Below are 19,922 nucleotides of genomic sequence, written 5' to 3' on the forward strand. Positions count from 1 at the left end.
ACAGGTGTGAGCCACTGTGCCCGGCCTAAGCTACATTTTTTAATACCCTGATAAACACCATTGTCCTTAATGAATTATTTATGTCACTTATTTTTATATCATCAGATTTTAGAAAAAATATTTAGAGCTTTAATATTTAGCAAACAATGGAAAGTATAAAACTATCAAAATTTATGCCTTGTGTTCATACTTGATTTTCTCTTGCCATTGTAGCCAGGTCATCTTGCAGTCTTCTGTTTTCCTTAAAAGCGATTTCTCTAGATCTTCCTACTTCATCGAGTTCTTTGTGAGCTGCATCAAGCTGGCGCCGGAGGCTGTTTATCTCATGATCTCGATTAACCAATGTTTCTTTCAGCTGGCTGTTAAATGAGTGATGTGAAACTAATAAAGAAAACTTTTAAAAACTGTAGTTCATTTAAAAGAAAACTTATAGCCTAAGTATACTTAGAATACAAATATACTGTGATTATAAGAAATTATAACTGCTGCATTAAGAGACCTATTAATTAGGTAGAACAGGTATTTTAGAGCTCTACCAATAATTACATGCAAATGAAGTAAAAAAAATGTTATTCCAACAGTCAAGTAAACACAGAAAACTTTCAAGTGTTAAAAGTTTAATAGCTTGGGGGCTGGGCGCGGTGGCTCACGCCTGTAATCCCAGAACTTTGGGAGGCCGAGGCGGGCAGATCATGAGGTCAGGAGATAGAGACCATCCTGGCTAACACGGTGAAACCCCGTCTCTACTAAAAATACAAAAAAAAATAGCCGGGTGTGGTGGCGGGCACCTGTAGTCCAGCTACTTGGGAGGCTGAGGCAGGAAAATGGCGTGAACCCGGGAGGCAGAGCTTGCAATGAGCCGAGATCGCCCCACTGCACTCCAGCCTGGGCAACAGAGCGAGACTCCGTCTCAACAGAAAAAAAAAAAAAAAAAAAAACAGTTGAATAGCTTCAGCCCAGGAGTTCAAGACCAGCCTGGGCAATATAGGGAGACGTCGTTTCTACAAAAAAATTTTTTTAAATTAGCTGAGCGTGGTGGCACACGCCTGCAGTCTCAGCTACTCAGAAGGCTGAGGTGGGAGGATCACCTGAGCCTGGGGAGGGTGAGGTTGCCGTGAGCAGAGATCTCGCCACTATACTCCAGTCTGTGCGACAGAGTGAGACCTTGTCTCAAAAACAAACAAAAAGTAAGGCATAGATTCAACTGGCAAATATTTATTAAATGTTTATAATCCCCACTATTATATAAAATGTTAAGGGTATGTAAAATAAATATAATAAGTGACTTTTTTCTTGAAGTGGCTTACAATCTGCCTAGAGAGACTATACATAAAATGTAAAATTTTGTGACAGTGCTCAAGATAGGTTTAGATGGAGAATAAATTCGAGATTGGCTACTAAAGTAATTTTAGGTTTTAATGATTAGGCTCCAAGTGGCATAATTATAGTAAAAATAAGGAACAAATAGGTATATAGGAGAATAGTTAATAAGACATAAGTGTTTAGATGTGGATGACAGAAAAGGAGAGGTTAAAGAAGATAACATTTTCAAGCTGGAGACTGAGAAAATGATGCTACCATTGACAAAAATGGGGAAATTGAAAGGGAAATTCTTCTATTGCTGCAATGCTACTGAATAGATAAAGCTGTATTCACTGAAAATCTCCTAAAAAGCTGGATGTAATTTCATTAATGACTTACTTCACAGATGATTCACACTCTGAGATCATTAGCTTCATTTGAGCAACAGCTTTTTCCTATAGAAATTATAAAAATGTGTAAGATTTTAAACCAAAATGTCTTTAGCTAAATTTATGTAACTTGTCATATTCATATAGTTCAAATACACAGCTCAATTATATAAAGTATGCCTAAAACAAAGCTCCAAGTAAACATATCTCCATGTCCCAATCATACTTCACATACTGGCATGTTTTGACCAACCCTTGAATAGTTTTCTTGAGTTTGCTTTAATGAGATCTGATAAAATCACATTCTAGAAATAGATAAAATCACATTTTGAAGATTAACATTATTTGAAAAAAATGACATTTAAACATTAGAAAATATGGCCCTAGGTCTTAGAAACTTCTACATGGCCAATAATAACTGCATATTTGGGAAACTTCTGGGTCTAAAATGGTGGTGTAGTCACAAGCTGACTTCAATCCTCACAAAGAAAACCAAAAATAAATATACAATGCTAACATTATCATCAGCACTATCCCAGGACTCAAATATGAGGACGAGTCAGTTCCTGGGCCACAGAGACGTAAAAAACCTCTGAGCAGACGGTGACAGAATCGAATTTTCACACCTGTGATGCCCCTTCTCTCAATCTGCCTGGCACCAAGTACCTGGAAAATCTCCCCTAACTCATGGTTTCTACACCGGAAAAAGTGAGATTGAGGTGGACAATCAGCTTTTCTACTATCTTGGGTAATTTGGCAGGAGACCTGTTCCATGCCTCAACACACAGGAAACATCATGGATACCTGAAGGGAGACCTGTCCCTGAGGATACCCAGAGACAAAGTGGGGATGTAGGACTACCTCCTCATCCCTGGAAACTCTTCTCTATTACTCAGCCAAAGACACCCAATCAGAGTGGTAGTTCAGTAACAACATGCTGTAGGAGGTACATTCCACAGGTCCCCTGGGCACAAACCCTTAGCTAGCCCTTCCACCTGCTGGGACATCCCCTTTGGGACCTCCCCCATCCCAGATGGGCAGGGGTCTGAGCATTCACTAAAGCCAAGGCAAACTTGGGCTTTAGCCACCATCTAGTGACAAAAAGGAGGCAGTGACCTAGGAAAAAAAGTATAATGAAATTCAATAAAGTTTGAAGACTCTCTAAGCAAATGTAACCAATGAAAACCAAAACAAGCCAGGCTGGGTGTGGTGGTTCAGGCCTGTAATCCCAGCACTTTGGGAGGCTGAGGCAGGTGGATCACCTGAGATCAGGAGTTCGAGACCAGCCTGGCCAACATGGTGAAATGCCATCTCTACTAAAAATACAAAAATTAGCCAGGTGTGGTGTTGCGTGCCTGTAATTCCAGCTACTCGGGAGGCTGAGGCAGGAGAATAGCTTGAACTCAGGAGATGGAGGTTGCAGTGAGTTGAGATGATGCCACTGCACTCCAGTCTAGGTGACAGAGCAAGACTCTGTCTCAAAAAACAAAAACAAAAACAACAACAAAAAACAAGCCAGACAGAGAAGACTGGAGTAAATAACTAATCCTTCAAAGACACAGACATACATCCGCAAGAAACAACAGCAAACAGGGGACCATGAACTCTCCAAATGGACAAAGCAAGGAACCAGTGATTGATCCTGACAAGACAGTGACACCTGAGCTCTCTGGCCAAGAATTCAAAATTGAGGTATCAAGGAAATTCAGTGATCTCCAAGATAACACAGAAAATTCAGAAATTTATCAGAAAAAAATTTTTAATATATTTTTTTGAGACAGGGTCTCATTCTGTCGCCCAGGCTGGAGTGCAGTGGTGTAATCATGGCTCACTGCAGACTCAACCACCTAGGACTCAACGGATCCTCCTGCCTCAGCCTCCCATGTAGTTGGAACCACAGGTGCACATCACCACACTTGGCTCATATCAGAGAAATTTAACAAAGAGGTTGAAATAATAAAAAATGTCAAACAAATCTTAGAATTGAGAAATACATTTCCTGAGCTGAAAAATTCATTGGAGGATCTCAACAGGAGAATAGATCAAGCAAAGGCAAGAATCAGTGAGCTTGAAGACAAGCTATTTGAAATTACGCAGTCAAAGGAGAACAACAACAACAAAAGAATAAAAAGGAACAAAAATTGCCTACAAGATATAGAAAAATACAAAACCTAAGGATTACTGGTGTTCAAGAGGGAGTTGAGCAAGATGAAGGGGTAGAAAGCTTACTCAAAGAAATAATAACAGAACACTTTCCAAAACTTGAGAAAGATAAATTTCCTGGTGTACGAAGGTCAGAGAACACCAAAGAGATTCAACCCCAAAAAGACTGCCCCAAGGCATATAATAAACTCTCCAAGGTCAAGGACAAAGATAGGATCCTAAAAGCAAGAAGACAAAAGCAAATAACATATAAAGGAACTCCAATTCATCTAGAAACAGACTTCTCAAAAGAAACCATACAGGCCAAGAGGAAGTAGACTATCATTTTCAAAGTACTGAAAGAAAAAAACTGCCATACAAGAATATGTCATCCAGCAAAAGTGCCCTTCAAATATGAAGAAGATATAAAGTCCTTCCCAGATAAACAAAAGCTAAGAGAATTCACCACGAACAGGCATATCTTAAAAGAAATGCTAAGGGAGTTTTTCAATTTGAAAGAAAAAAACTAATGTGCAAAAAGAAAACATTTGAAGGTATAAAACCCACTGGTAAAATTAAATACAGAGACAAACCCAGAATACTCTGATACTGTAGTTGTGGTATACAATCCACTTATAGTTCTAGTATGAAGCCTAAAAATCTAATCTATCAAAAACAATATAGCTACAGCAACCTGTTAGGAGATAGGCAATATACAAATCTGTAAATTAAGACAACTACAAGTCAAAATGTGAGGGAGATAAAGTGTAGAATTTGTTTTTAGTTATGTCTTTGTGGGTTTTTTGTTTTGTTTGTTTGTTGTTTGTTTTTTAGAGACTGGGTCTTGTTCTGTCACCCAGACTTGAAGTGTAATGGTATGATCATAGCTCATTACAGCCTTAAACTCCTGGGCTCAAGTGATCCTCCTGCCTCAGGCTCCTGAATATCTGGAACTACAGGTACCACCATGCCGAGCTAATTTTTTTATTTTTGTAGAGATGGGGTCTCACTACGTTAAACTTGTGGCCTCAAGCAATCCTCTCATCTTTGTCTCCCAAAGTGTTGGGATTACAGGTGTGAGCCAATATGCCTGGTCTTCTTTGTTTTTATTGTGTGTGTGTAACCTAAGGTAAGTTGTCAGTTCTTTAAAATAACTTAGAAAGATATGTTTTGTAAGCTTCATGGTAACCACAGTGTAAAAAGCTATAAAAAGCAATTAATTAAAACATACTACCAGAGAAAATCACTTAACCACGAAGGATGACAATAAAAAGGGAAGAAAGAGAAGAGTTATAAAACAACTAGAAAAGAAGCAAAAAAAAAAAAAAAAAAAAAAAGGCAGCATTAAGTCCTTACACATCAATTACAACACTGAACTAACTCCATTCTCCAATTAAAAGACTGAGTGTCTGAATGGTTAAAAATGAGACCCAACTATATACTGCCTACAGGAAACCCACTTCACCTATAAAGACACAAATAAGACTGAAAGTGAATGGATGGAAAAAGATATTCCATGCAAGCAAAAAACAGAAGGAGTAGCTTTACTTATATCAGATAAAGTAGCCTACAAGTCAAAGACTATAAAGAGACAACAAAGGTCACTATATAGAATTATAAAGGGGTCAATACAGAGAGTATAATAATTATACATATTTATGCACCCAACACCAGGTTCCCAGGTATATAAAGCAAACATTAATAGATCTAAAAAGAGAGACACACTGCAATACGATAATGGTAGGGGACTTCACCACCCCACTATCAGTAATGGACAGATCATGTTGACATAAAATCAACAAAGAAACATTGGAGTTAATCTATACACTAGACAAATATGCCCAACTGACATTTACAGAACATTTCACCCAACTGCTGCAGAATAAATTCCTTTTATCAGCACATGGAACGTTCTACAGAATAGACACAAAACAAGTTCATGCCACAAAACAAGTTTCAACACATTCAAGAAAGTAGAAAGCATATCAAGTATCTTTTCTGAATAAAACAGAATAAAACTAGAAATCAATAAGAGAAACGCTGGAAACTACACAAACACATGGAAATTAAACAACAGTTGCTCTTGAATGACCAATGGGTCAATGAAGAAATTAAAAAGGCAATTAAAAAAATTCTTGAAACAAATGAAAAGGCAAATATAATGTACCAAAATCTGTGAAATACAGCAAAAACAGTGCTAAGAGGGAAGTTTATAGCAATAAATGTCTGTATCAAAAAAGTTGAGGCTGAGCATGGTGGCTCATGCCTGTAATCCCAGCACTTGGGGAGGCTGAGCCAGAGGACTGCTTGAGACTAGGAGTTGGAGACCAGCCTGGGAAACATGGTAAGACACCGTCTCTACAAAAAAATTAAAAATTAGCTGGGCATGGTAGTACACGTCTGTAGTACCAGCTAATTGGGAGGCTGAGGTAGGAGGATTGCTTGTGTCTGAAAGGTCAAGGCTGCAATGAGCCATGATCTTGCTACTGCACTTCAGCCTGGGCAATACAGTGAGACTCTGTCTCAAAAACAAAAAAAACAAAACAAAAAAAGATTTCAAATAAACAACCTAGTGATGATGTACCTCAACTAGAAAGACTTCGAATAAACAAACTAGTGATGATGTCCCTCAACCAGAAACTAGAAAGGAACTAGAAAAGCAAGAACAAACCAAACCCCAAGTTAGTAGAAGGCCAGAAAGAATAAAGATCAGAGCAAAAATAAATGGAATTGAGATGAAAATATAAAAGATCAGCCAGGCACAGTGGCTCACACCTCTAATCCCAGCACTTTGGAAGGCCGAGGCAGGCGGATCACTAGGTCAGGAGATCGAGACCATCCTGGCTAACATGGTGAAACCCCGTCTCTACTAAAAATACAAAAAGAAATTAGACAGGTGTGGTGGTGGGCGCCTACAGTCCCAGCTACTCGGGAGGCTGAGGCAGGAGAATGGCGTGAACCCGGGAGGCGGCGTGAACCCAGGAGGTGGAGCTTGCAGTGAGCCAAGATCGTGCCACTGCACTCCACCCTGAGCGACAAAGCGAGACTCCGTCTCAAAAAAAAAGAAAATACAAAAGATCAATGAAATGAAAAGTTGGTTTTTAAAAAAGATAAACAAAAATCAACAAACCTTTAAGGTTGACTAATAAAAAAAGAGAGAAGACCCAATAAATAAAATCAGAAACAAAAAAGGGGACATAACTGTGACCACAGAAAATACAAGGAATCATGAAAGACAATTACAATCACATGTCAACAAATTGGAAAACCTAGAAGAAATGGAGAAATTCCTGGACACTTACAAGCTACCAAGTTTGAACCATGAAGAAATAGAAAACTTCAACAAACCAATAGCATGTAATAAGATAGAAGCTGTAATAAAAAGTCTTCCACAAAAGAAAAGTCCAGGACCTAACGGCTTCACTGCTGAACTCTACTGAACATCTAAAGAATTAATACCAATTCCTGCTCAAACTCTTCAAGGAAATTGAAAAGGGTGGAATACTTTCAAATTCATTCTACAAGGCCTGCATTATCTTGATACCAAAACCAGACAAAAACACAACAAAAAAAGAAAACTACAGGCCAATATCATTGATGCAAATATATGCAAAAATCCTCAACAAAATACTAGCAAACTAAATTCAATAATATTTTTTAAATAAATTACAAAGATCATTCACCATGATCAAGTGGGATTCATCCCAAGGATGCAAGGATGGTTCAACATGCACAATCAATAAATGTGATACATTAACAGAAGCAAGAAGAGAAACCATATAAATCATTTCAATAGATGCTGAAAAAGCATTCAATAAGTTGCAACATCCCGTTTTTGTAAAAACCCTCAACAAAGGGTACAGAAAGAAAATACCTCAAAATAACAAAGGCCTAACCCTAGGGCCAACATAATATTGAACGGGGAAAACTTGAAAGCCTCTCCTCTAAGATCTGGAACAAGCCAAGGATGCCCACTTTCACACTTTTATTTAACATAATCCTGGAAGTCCTGGCCAGAACAATTAGTCAAGAGAAAGAAAAAAAGGGCATCCAAATTGAAAAGAAGAAGTCAAATTAGCCTTATATGCAGACCACATGATCTTGTATTTAGAAAAAGCTTAAGACTCCACTAAAAAACTGTTGGAACTGATAAGCAAATTCAGTAAGTTGCACGATACAAAATCAAGATTACAAAAATCAACAGCATTTTTATACTTCACCAGCAATCTGAAAAATAAATCAACAAAACAATTCCATTTACAATAGCTGCAAAGAATAGAAAACACCCAGGAATCAATTTAACCAAATATATGAAAGATCTATACAAGGAAAACTACAAAACACTGATGAAAGAAATAGAAGAGGCCATAAAAAAATGGAAGGATATTCCATACTCATGGATTGAAGGAATTAATGTTGTTAAAATGATAATAATACCCAAAGCAATTTACAGATTCAATGTAATCCCTATTAGAACATGATCAACATTTCTCACAGATGTAGAAAAAAAAAATCCTCAAATAAATTGGAACCACTAAAGACCCCAAATAGCCAAAGCAATCCTGAGCAAAAAAACAAAGCTGGAGATCGCACTAACTGACTTCAAAATATACCATACAGCTATCCAATCAGCATAGTATTGGTGTAAAAACAAGACACACAGACCAACAGAACATAATAGGGGACCCAGATATAAATCCACACATTTAAAGCCAACTCATTTTCAACAAGATGCCAAGAACATACAATGGGGACAGGGCAGTCTTTTCAATAAATGGTGCTGGGAAAACTGGATAACCATATACAGAATAATGAAACTGGCCCACTATCTCTTACCATATACAAAACTCAAATCAAAGTGGATTAAAGACTCAAATCTATGACCTGAAACTATGGAACTACTAGAAGAAAATGTTGGGGAAATGCTCTAGGACATTGGTGTGGACAAATATTGTCTGTGTAAGACTTTAAAAGCACAGGCAACAAAAGTAGAAAGAGACAAATGGGATTACATTAAGCCAAAAAGCTTCTGCACAGCAATGGAAACTATTAACAAAGTGAAGAGACAACCTACAGAATGGGAGAAAATATCTGCAAACTATCCATCTGACAAGGGATTAATAACCAGAACATACAAGGAGCCCAAACAACTCAATAGCAAAAAAACTCCAAATAATCCAATTTTAAAATGGGCAAAGATTTTCATAGACAGTTCTCAAAAGAAAATACACAGATGGCCAAAAAACATGTGAAAAAATGCTCAACATGACTAATTATCAGAGAAATGCAAATTAAAACCACAATGAGATATTGTCTCACCCCAGTTAGAATGCTTTTTATCAAAAAGATGGGGAATAACAGATGCTCCAAGGATATGGAGAAACAGGAACTCTTGTACACTGTTGGTGGGAATGTAAATTAGTACAGCCACTATGGAAAACAGTGTATGAAGGTTCCTCAAAAAACTAAAACTATAACTACCATATGATCCCACAATTCCACTATTGAGTAAATATCTGAAAGAGAAGAAATCAATATATCAAAGAAATATCTGCCCCCGGTATATATATACAGGAAATATTATTCAGCCATGAAAATGAATGAAATGCTGTCATTTGCAGCAACATGGATGGTCATGATGTTAAGTGAAACATGTCAAGCACAGACAGACAAATATCATTTGTTCTCACCCATACGTGGGTGCTAAAAAGTGGATCTCATGAAGACAGAGAGTAGACTGGTAGTTACCAAAGACCAGTAAAAGGATGAGGGAGGAGGCGTGAAGAGAGGTTGATTAATGGGCACAGATATACACTTAGAAGAAATAAGACCTGGTGTTGAGAGATATCAATAGGGTGACTCCAGTTAACACTAATCCAGCGCACATTTCAAAACAGCTAAAAAAGAGTAATTTACACATTCCTAGCATAAAGAAAAAAATAAAGTGATAAATATCCCAATTACCCTGACTTGATTATATGAATGTCTCAAATTACCATGTGTAACCCAAAAATATGTACATCTCATATGTACCAATAAAAGTACATAAACTTTTTATTTATTTATTTATTTAGAGGCAGGGTGTTGCTCTGTCACCCAGGCTGGAGTGCAGTGGCATGATCTCAGCTCAGTGCAATCTCCGCCCCTGGGCTCAAGTGATCCTCCCACCTCAGCTTCCTGAGCAACTGGGACCACAGGTGCACACCACCACACCTAGCTAATTTTTTGTATTTTTGGTAGAGATGGAGTCTCACCACGTGGCCCAGGCTTGTCTTGAACTCCTGAGCTCAAGCAATCCTCCCACCTCAGCCTCCCAAAGTGCTGGGATTGCAGGTGTGAGCCACCACATCCTGCCAAAAGTAAATAAGCCTTTTAAAAAAGAAATGAATAAGTGAAAATACAATAATCTTTTCCGGCTAGGAGTAGTGGCTCATGCCTGTAATTCCAATTGCTGAGGTTGGGGGATTCCTTGAGCCCAAGAGATAGGGGTTGCAGTGAGCTGTGATCATGCCACTGCACTCCAGCAGTCTGAGTGACAGAGTGAGACCCCATCTCAAAAACAAAAACAAAAAAAACTGTTCTGTTTGGATGCTGGAAAATTACATTAAACGATCACATACTTTATTAGCTAGGTTTTCTTGCAAATTTGCAATCTTTTCTGTCTTCTCATCTACAGTCTCCTGGAGAAAGTCTTTTTCTTTATCAATAACACCAATGGTCTTTTTCATTACATGAGCCTCCTCATCCTGTGAAGTCATCTTAAGGTTTAGTTCATCTACAAATGAAAAGAAATGTTTGTTAGACAAAGTACATTAGGATTAGCAGAAACAAAATTTTAAAACATTTACCTATCTTTTCCTCCAGTATTTTAATTTGTGCTTGGGCTGATTCAAGTTCACCTTTTTTTATGGAAAGTCGGTGCTGATAGTCATCAACTGACCGCTGTAGCTGCTCATTTACTATCCTAAAGAATCAATGGACAAAAACAAATGGTATTCTTTATCTCTCATAGAAATACGTTTAAAAAATGAGATTTCTTAAAAATATTTTGATGTCTTATTTTTAAAGTTTGCTATTTTTTATTTTAAAGCTCCTCCAGTATAATCTATGGCATTATATATTATTATTTCTTGCTGTCCACTATTCTTCTCCAAAATGGTTCCATCTTCCTAAAAATAATATAGTATAAAAATCAAATTAATTGTGTGCTCTTTTCCAGTAGCTTCTTGGTAGTTTTAAAGCTCTTCTTAGTTTCCTAATGTTAACCCCCTCTCCTTCAAATCTTTTTCCAATAGTGGAGGCAAAGGAAAAATCCTGTTCTTACAGTATGACCTGGCATTTCAAAGCACTATCCATAAATCCTAACCATCTCAACCAGTGAGCTCTTTTTTTTGTTTGTTTGAGGCAGGGTCTCCCTCTGACACACAGGCTGGAGTGCAGTGGTGAGATCTCAGCTCACTGCAACCTCCGCCTCCTGGGCTCAGGTGATCCTCCCACCTCAGCATCCCTAGAGGCTGGGACTACAGACATGGACCACCACACCTGTCTAATTTTTCTATTTTTAGTAGAGACGGGGTTTTACCATGTTGCCCAGGCTGGTCTCAAACTCCTGAGCTCAAGCAATCCATCTGCCTCGGTCTCCCAAAGTGCTGGGATTACAGGTGTGAGCCACCATTCCCAGCCCTGACCTGTGAACTTTTAATATTGCTTCTTATTCTGACTTTTTGGCCGGGTAGTCAAATGGAGTGACAGAAAGCAGGGAAAGTAGGCATTTCCTGCAGATTGAAGACTTGGTTCAGGGAGCAAAAGAAAGGATGTACAGCGGCCTACATGGTTAACGACAAAGATGATTTCAGAGAAATCTGTTACTGATCAGTAGGATTATTTGTCAGAAGTAACGTTCCTGGAAGGTTTAACAGTAAAAATTTGCTTTCATGTCATGCAGAGTCTTCAGAACACTTTTAGCCCTGACCTGAGACTTCACAATCCTGCCTTGCTGAAAAGACATGGCTCTCACCTCAGAGTATTTATTAGGAATTTCCATGGATTCCTTTTAGGCTTCCTTTTGAGGAATAAGACATGGAAAAAGATACTGAGGGTAGCTTAGCTTAGAATCGCCTAAAGGGAAGGAGGTTTGAATTCCAAAACCACGAATAAGAAGGGACATCTTTATAGGAATGAAGAAGTTTTACTGGCAGTATTGAGGTATTCTGAAAGACAAAACACATGACCCTGACTGTTCTAATAGCAAGTGAATGATGATCAAGAGGTAGGGAGGAGAGTCAAGTTGGGACTGATTTATTTAGACTTGCAAAACTAAACAAAACCAAGTTAGAAAGACATTAGGTTCAAGCAATCTTACTTCCTAAAATTATGTGTGAGGTTCAGGTTCAGGTGACTGCACCGTATTCACACTATTCCTAAAAGCTAGAACTGCTGTTCCATGGGATATAACAACAGAGAGTGGTACTTTGTACATATTAGCTCATTTTTTCCTAGAACAGTACCATAATTAGGACGGTTCCATAATTAGAACTGTTATCCCAACTGAATACAAACAACAAAAAAAACTTGTCCAAGGTCACAAAGAAAGTAAGGGCAAAGAAAATATGCAAATTAAGGCTAGTCTAACATTATAACAATGTTCTTCTACTACATCATAATGCCTTCTTTGCAGAATATAGGAAGGCCAACCTCCTCTACGTGAAAGAGAAAATGCCTGCCAGGAAGCTATACGGAGTCCTTTCAAAAACAGAATGGCCCGCAGAAACCCTAATGAAGGACACTGAGCAGCTGGCAGTGCTTGAAATTCCAGGTAGAAATGTAAAGACTGCTTTATATCTAACTTCATAAAGCAGGGTGATGTCCTAATGAAAGTGGGGTTGACAAAGGCAGGATCACATCTTGATTGATATATATACATATAAAGGAAGCCCTTAGGTGGGCCCTAAAAGTAGCTTTGTCTTTTTATATTCTAGGGTAGAAAGAGAAGAAAACAGAGACTAGATACCAGACCTTCAATGTAACTTTTCCGACCAAAGTTTTGCTAAGATAAAGGTCCTCTCAACGAAACAGTTGAGGTGTAAAAGTCATAGGAAAGAATAGTTGAGTGACTGCCATTATTAGTTGTTCATAATCGTGTTTGGAAAGGAAATTTTGAGAATCAAGTTAGGAAAAATGAACCAGTTTCTTAGCTTCGAAAATGTTATAAACGTAGCAAAGGGAAGTAACAACTTCTCACCAGAGAGTGAAGCAATAAAAATGAACTTAAGTTCTGGCTCTCCACTTAGCAGATGTGACTGGGTAGAGGTCCATCTCTTTGAGATTCAAATTCCTCAGTTATATTGTATTACATGGAGCTACACATGATCTCATTTAGGGGACAAAGGTAATTATTTCCATCATGATGCAGTAAATTTTAAACAAAGACAGCATCTTAAAGGATCCTCTGTTCATAAGAAGTGTTCAAGTTCTAAAATGGAGCTAAAGAACCATCTAAGAAAGGAAAGATGGGTTTGGAATTTTAATGGCCTATTAGAAAAAAAAAAAAAAAAAGACAGAGATTGATGTGGTATCCCTGTTTTTATTTTAGATTTCTCCCAGGAGTCTATGGTTATAGCCTACCACTAAGAAAGATGAATAAGTATCATCTCTTGATCAGCCAGAGAGGGAAAAGAAATTAGGACTGGATTTTCTTTTAGATTTCTGGATGGGGATGATGGTTGTAACTAGTGGCCCTAGATCCCTTGACCCTTTCAATTCTAGATCCACAAACTCAGCCATCCTCACTCAGGGTTCTGGTTCCTCTTCCTGTCCTGGTAGAAAAAAAAATGTTAGGAATGCCCAGAAGACAGTTCTTAAGCATCCAGATAACTTATGAGTCTTCTTTGGCTTACCTAAAATGGTCCTCTCTTGAGCCCAGGAGCTCAAGAGCAGCCTGGGCAACATTGTGAGACCCTGTCTCCACAAAAATTTTTAAAAATTAGCTGAGTGTAGTGGTGCATGCCTATAGTCCCAGCTACTCAGGAGGCTGAGGTGGGAGGACTGCTTGAGCCAGGAGGTCAAGGTTTCAGTGAACCATGATTGTGCCACTGCACTCCAGCCTGACAGAGTGAGACCCTGTCTCAAAATAAGTAAAATAAAATAAAATGGTTATCAATTACCTTAACAAATAAATACTTCTCATGGGAGACTAGTTACATTTGGTTTTCTGAATACACCTAAAGAAATCCTAGTAAAACAACTAATATATATGGGATAGACTTTATGGGTCATTTCCAGGAAAATCTGCTACAGCATCTATTTGATCCTAGATAAGAGTATACCCTCTGGTTTTGAACATACACAGATAAAGACTAAGGTGAACTGAGGACAGTCTGACAGTATTTTCAGCTGCAGGATTCTCATTGTTTAGAGCCTCATAGCTGGCAGTTGTGAGGCTTAAGGATGTTTACTAGGGGGTTGACTGAGAAAACTGAATTGTCTAACTGGGCTGGAAACAATTTTTCCTTGAGCAGGGGTTGACAAACTAGAGCCGGATGCCAATTTCTGTAAGGCCTGAGTGGTGTAAATGGTTTTTACATGTTTAAATGGTTTTTATATGTTTAAACGACTAAAAAAAAATTTCAATAGAAAATTATTATTTAGTGACATATGAAAATTATATGAAATCAAAATTTCAGCGTCCATACCACACTACTTCATTTTATATATTGCCTAGGGCTACTTTCAAGCTACAAGGGCAGTGTTAAGCAGGTGTGACATAAACTATATAGCCGGCACAGTCTAACAGGGTGTCCAAGTGAGATAATACAGTCACAGGTTCTTAGGTTCTGTTTCTGGTTGGGCCAGTAAAGTCTCTTCCTCAACCCTCTGTTTCGCTTATTACTAGAGACAGACTAAAAACCATGGCTTCAGGCTGCTGAAAGCCTAAAACAAAACAAAACAGACAACAACAAAATACGGTGGGTTGGATAAGCTTAGTCTAAAATATTGACTCTTGTCTATTTACAAGGAAAAAAAAAAGACTGTTGACCTCAGCTCTAAAGACTGGCTAGCATGCTCTGGGGGACTAACCTTCCCGGGTAGACAAAAGTTCCTTTACAGCATTCTGTAGCTTTGATCTGGGGTATAAAATGCCAGATCTCATTAAATGCTGTAATTAAAGGGAGATGACAGTAATTTAACTTTAAAACATGGTTAAAAGTGAGATTTTATATTATGTGCTCTGACAACAGACAAAGAAACTAGACAAAAGATTCTCTATTTGGACAATTAAACTATGCTTAGGTCGGGCATGTGGCTCACACCTGTAATCCCAGCACTTTGGGAGGCCCAGGCGGATGGATCACATGAGGTCAGGTGTTTGAGACCAGCCTGGCCAACATGGTGAAACCCCTTCTCTACTAAAAATACAAAAGTTATCCGGGCATGGTGGCAGGCGCCTGTAATCCCAGCTACTCGGGAGGCTGAGGCAGGAGAATTGCTTGAACCTGGGAGGTAGAGGTTGCAGTGAGCCAAGATCGTGCCACTGAGCTCCAGCCTGGGCAACAGAGCAAGACTCCGTCTCAAAAAAAAAAAAAAAAAAGATTATGCTTGATATAGAAAAGCCTGTTTGTTGGTAATAAAATGTGGTGGAAAAAGCCTGAAGCAAGAGGGGAAAATGAAGATGGGTACCTCAGGGGGATGGAAAGGAACATATATGCCTTATCTATCTGAGACAGTCTCACTCTGTCACCCAGGCTGGAGTACAGTGGCATGAGCACAGCTCACTGTAGCCTTGAACTCCTAGGCTCAAGCAATCCTCCTGCCTCAGCCTCTCGGGTAGCTAGGGATATAGGCACATGCTACCATGCCTGGCTGACTTTTGTATTTTTTGCAGAGATAAGGTTTCACCACATTGCCCAGGCTGCTCTTGAATTCCTGGGCTCAAGTAATCCTCTCACCTTGGCCTCCCAAAGTGTTGAAATTATAGGCATAAGCCACCATGCCTGGCCCTGACTCTCAGCTTCTTAAATGTCTTCATGTCAAGGAAAAGAGAACATGATGTGATCAAAGGGGTAGCAAGAGCTCTATTAATCATACTGAAAGTGGCAAAAGGTTTAGATAATGTAGTTTTACTTCCCAAGAGTGCCGGGTATCATGGTTTGTATTTGGTTTCGCTTTAGACTTGGATTCAATGGTTTCAACTCATGGTTCTACCAATACTTACTGATATGGAGAATATGATTGATACACTTTCCTAAGAGACAAGATAAGTCATATTTTTCTGTTAGAGCAAAACAAAGTTATGAAATAATGCCATATCCCCAGGTTATACAAGGTAACCTGGTAGAAAGGTAGACAGAAATTCTCACAATGGCCCAGTGACTGAATTACTCCTAGGTGAGGGAAGAGGCTGATTGAGCTCATAAGAGAAAAGGATATTAGTAGTAGTACAAGAAATAAAACTCCAAAGGAGCTATAGGCTAGGTTATCCAAGAAAGGGCACTGAGAGCTCTGCCTTCTAAGACTGGAAACAGCCTCCTGTGAGGAAAAGAGGTGTTTCAGCCATAATCTCAAGGAAAAACAAAATGGATTACATGCTAGATCCAGTCAGCTGGACACGAAAGTGACAAGTGAAATTCTGGATGACAAGAATATGTCATGTTATCTGTACTTTAGAGCTGAATCCAGACATGAGCCAGAGGAGATACCAGTCCGTTCAGCTCTCCTCTTACAGAAAAAAGCAAAGAAAAAAGCAGTATCTACTTTAGTTCTTCCTGAGGTCTAACCTATCAAAACTATCGTCAGAGAAGCAAAAGAACAAAACTGAAGATACTCTTTATGAGTCGCTAATATAGTATTCCTTAATTAACTAGACACACCCAGTTCTTGGTCTTACTTCATTAAGTCATTAGACAATCAGAGAACCCTTATGAACTACAGTCTCAGACTTTTCTTTTCCTAATTCCTTTGATTCTTGTATTTGCTCTGTTTACTATATACTTTTGTGATTCCTAGTTTTTTGTATATTGGAACTATGTCTTTTTTCTCATCATTTACTTTTGTTCTTTGGAGTTCTGGGTGACTTTCATCAGTTTGTTTTTTCTATTTCACCAACTCAGTTTTCTGCCAATATCCAATGCCATTCACTAACTTTTCAGTTTTAATTTGTTAAATCTTTTTTTTAAAGTGTCATTACTATAATCCTTTCTGATCTCAAGTTGTCACTGTTTCATGACTAAATGTTTCACAGATGTAATGTCTTGCTGACATTTGAAAATCTTTTCCTGATTCTGACTGCAAATGTAATTTAGAGAGAGGTGTTTCCTCAGATTCTTCAGAGTGGTCCCCTTATTCCGACCTTCAGTATCTTGTTACTTATTGCAGCTACTCTGACCAGAAAAAAAGCTTTGTTTGCCTTTTGTTTCCTTGAGTATTCTGAGTCTTCTGTATTCTAAATTAATTAATGACTAACCAACAACCCAATATGCTAAGGTAAATGTTCTACTTATCGTATTTCTCAGCCCCATATTAGTCATCTAAACCTTTTGATTTTATGTAAAAAGTGTTTCTTAAATTTGGTCTCTGTTCTCTAAGTTCATTACCACTGCTTCAGTCCAGATCCTCGGTCTCCTTTTTTTGCCATCAATCTCTAAGACTTGAAATCCATGTTCCATATTTCCACCAAAGTTAGCTTCCTAAAAGGAACACTATTCATATGTCTTACCTCCCTACTTAAAAACTTCTGTTTCTAAGTCAGAAAGGGTTAAAAATTGGAGATAAATTCTTTGACTTTACGTTTCACTGAAAGAGGCAAGAAAGAGAAAGAAAATGGCATAGGTAGTAAACAATTCTGTAATTTTCAGTATCTTACACTATGAAATACAAATGATCTGAAGTATTTAAGAGGATTTCAAAAGGAAGAAGGTTGAAAAACTTTGCCTGCAATCATATTAATCTGTGAAATCTCTTTTAAAAAACACAGATACCCAAAACCTACCCCAGTAGATTCTCAGTGAATTAGAACCTCCCAAAATCAGCCCCTTAAATTCATACTTTTCAAAAGCTCCCAGGTGAGTCTACTGCAAAGCCAACTTCTAAAACTACTGCACAAAGGCCCAGTCCAAAATGCCATGGTTATAAACTTTACATAACCACAAACACATTCCCAGAAATGAAATTAGAAAATTTTGAATAAACTTACCTAAGTGAGTTCACCTCTGTTTTCTGATGAGATGAGTCACCAGCCACATGGCTAAATTTTTGAGCTTGGACTTTTAATTTGTTCTCTAACGACTCTATTGTTTCTTTCATTATTAACACTTTAGACTTTAATTCATATTTTTCGCTTTCAAGCTATAATTTAAATAAAAAAAAGTAGGTATATATCTTAATACGTTAATGATATTTTTCTTAGGCACTCTTTAATAATATTTCCAGAAGAAAACTAAGAAAATAGATTTATTTTTAAAAAAACTTTATAAGTCATGTGTACAGTTTAGGTTCTAAGAGTCAGAATGGGTGTAAAATTTCTTTTTCCTCACTACCATTAAAGATACAAACAAAATATAAAAAGCACGAAGAGAAAAGAATATATCTATAACAGCAATGAAACAGGAAGGAAACCACTGGCAGAGTGAAAATTTTGGGGAATTTCTAAAACACAATAAGTAAATAGGACTGAATTGAGGGGAAAAAAACACAGCACAAAACACTGTAACCCAAACACAAAGTGGGCAAGATCTATGTGAAGAAACAGTATAATTTTCCTGAAAAGCACAGAATATAACCTGACATAATGTAAAGGCACACAATGTTTCTTGATGGGAGCACAATATTGTAAATACACTAAAATTTCCTCAAATAATAGTAAATTCAATGGAATTCCAATACAATTCTAACAAAAGCTTTTTAAAAATGGGGATGGCTTAGATTTGATTCTAAATTCATTTACAAAAAAAAAAAAAAGAAAAAAACAGGAAAAATTTTTGGAAAAAATACAAGTATACTTGCTTTATGAGATATCAAAACAAACTATAAAGTTATTATATGGGAGGCCGCGGTGGGCATATCATGAAGTCAAGAGATGGAGACTATCCTGGCTAGCACGGTGAAACCCCATCTCTACGAAAAAATACAAAAAATTAGCTAGGCGTGGTGGCACATGCCTGTAGTCCTAGCTACTTGGGAGGCCGAGGCAGGAGAATCGCTTGAACCCTGGTGGCAGAGGTTGCAGTGAGCCGAGATCACGCCACTGTACTCCTGCCTGGGCAACAGAGTGAGACTCTGTCTCAAAAAAAAAAAGTTATTATAATTAGAACAGTGAAGATTTCACATACAAATGCGCAAGCAAATTTATGAAAGTGAAAACAGTGAAAAATATCATGCACAGATGTAAATTTAGAAAAGATAGCATTTTTGGGAAGTAGGAAAAGGATAAACTTAAAAAATAAGAGTAGGGGGCTGGGCATGGTGGCTCACACCTTTAAGCCTAGTACTTTGAAGGCCAATGCAAGAGGACCACTTGAGGCCAAGAGGATTGCTTGAGGCCAGGAGCTTGAGACCAGCCTGGGAAACACAGTGAGACCCTGTCTCTACAATAAAATTTTTTTTTTTAATTAGCCGGGCATGATGGTATACCTGTAGTCCTAGCTCCTAGGGAGGCTGAAGAGGTGGGAGGATTGCTTGAGCCCAGGAGTTGGAGGAGGCAGTGAGCTATGATCATACAACAGCACTCCGGCCTGGGCAACAGAGCAAGACTCTGTCTCTTTAAAATAAATAAATAAGTGTAGGGACAAACAGTCACTGGAAAAACAACTTAGCTGGATTTCTTCTTTATTTTACATACAAAAATAAATTCTAGATGGGAAAATGACCTACATTTAAATTTCAAAACCAATAAATATTAGTAATAAATGTAAGTCTTCCAGTTAAAACTGTGGACTGACGACACATATTTTATCTCCCCTCCCTCTGAAAGCATTGCTAAAATGACAGTAAAGGAATAAGAATACACAGCTCTAGAAGCGAGGTTTTTAGAAGAAAAAACTGAAACTGATGTTTGTATATTCAAAACATATTTAAAGGCATAAGTCAGAGATATTG

General features: G+C 38.0%; 1 protein-coding gene across 6 annotated transcripts in view; it reads right to left on the minus strand.

The window, feature by feature from the left end:
- The window catches only part of CEP135 (centrosomal protein 135), a 106,321-nt gene that overhangs the window by 23,285 nt on the left and 63,114 nt on the right, over positions 1–19,922 (minus strand). For 5 of the 6 annotated variants that reach the window (XM_016951704.4, XM_063808871.1, XM_016951706.4 and 2 more), the window contains 5 exons: positions 18,022–18,173; positions 10,682–10,797; positions 10,454–10,608; positions 1,702–1,757; positions 191–359 (listed from right to left, as the gene is read on the minus strand). In XM_016951704.4, coding sequence (XP_016807193.1) covers positions 191–359; positions 1,702–1,757; positions 10,454–10,608; positions 10,682–10,797; positions 18,022–18,173 — 648 coding nt within the window. The remainder of the gene's footprint in view (positions 1–190; positions 360–1,701; positions 1,758–10,453; positions 10,609–10,681; positions 10,798–18,021; positions 18,174–19,922) is intronic. The other variant, XM_016951705.4, reaches the window with a different exon arrangement.

This window comes from Pan troglodytes, chromosome 3, assembly GCF_028858775.2.
Source record: "Pan troglodytes isolate AG18354 chromosome 3, NHGRI_mPanTro3-v2.0_pri, whole genome shotgun sequence".
Taxonomy (NCBI): Eukaryota; Metazoa; Chordata; class Mammalia; order Primates; family Hominidae; genus Pan; species Pan troglodytes.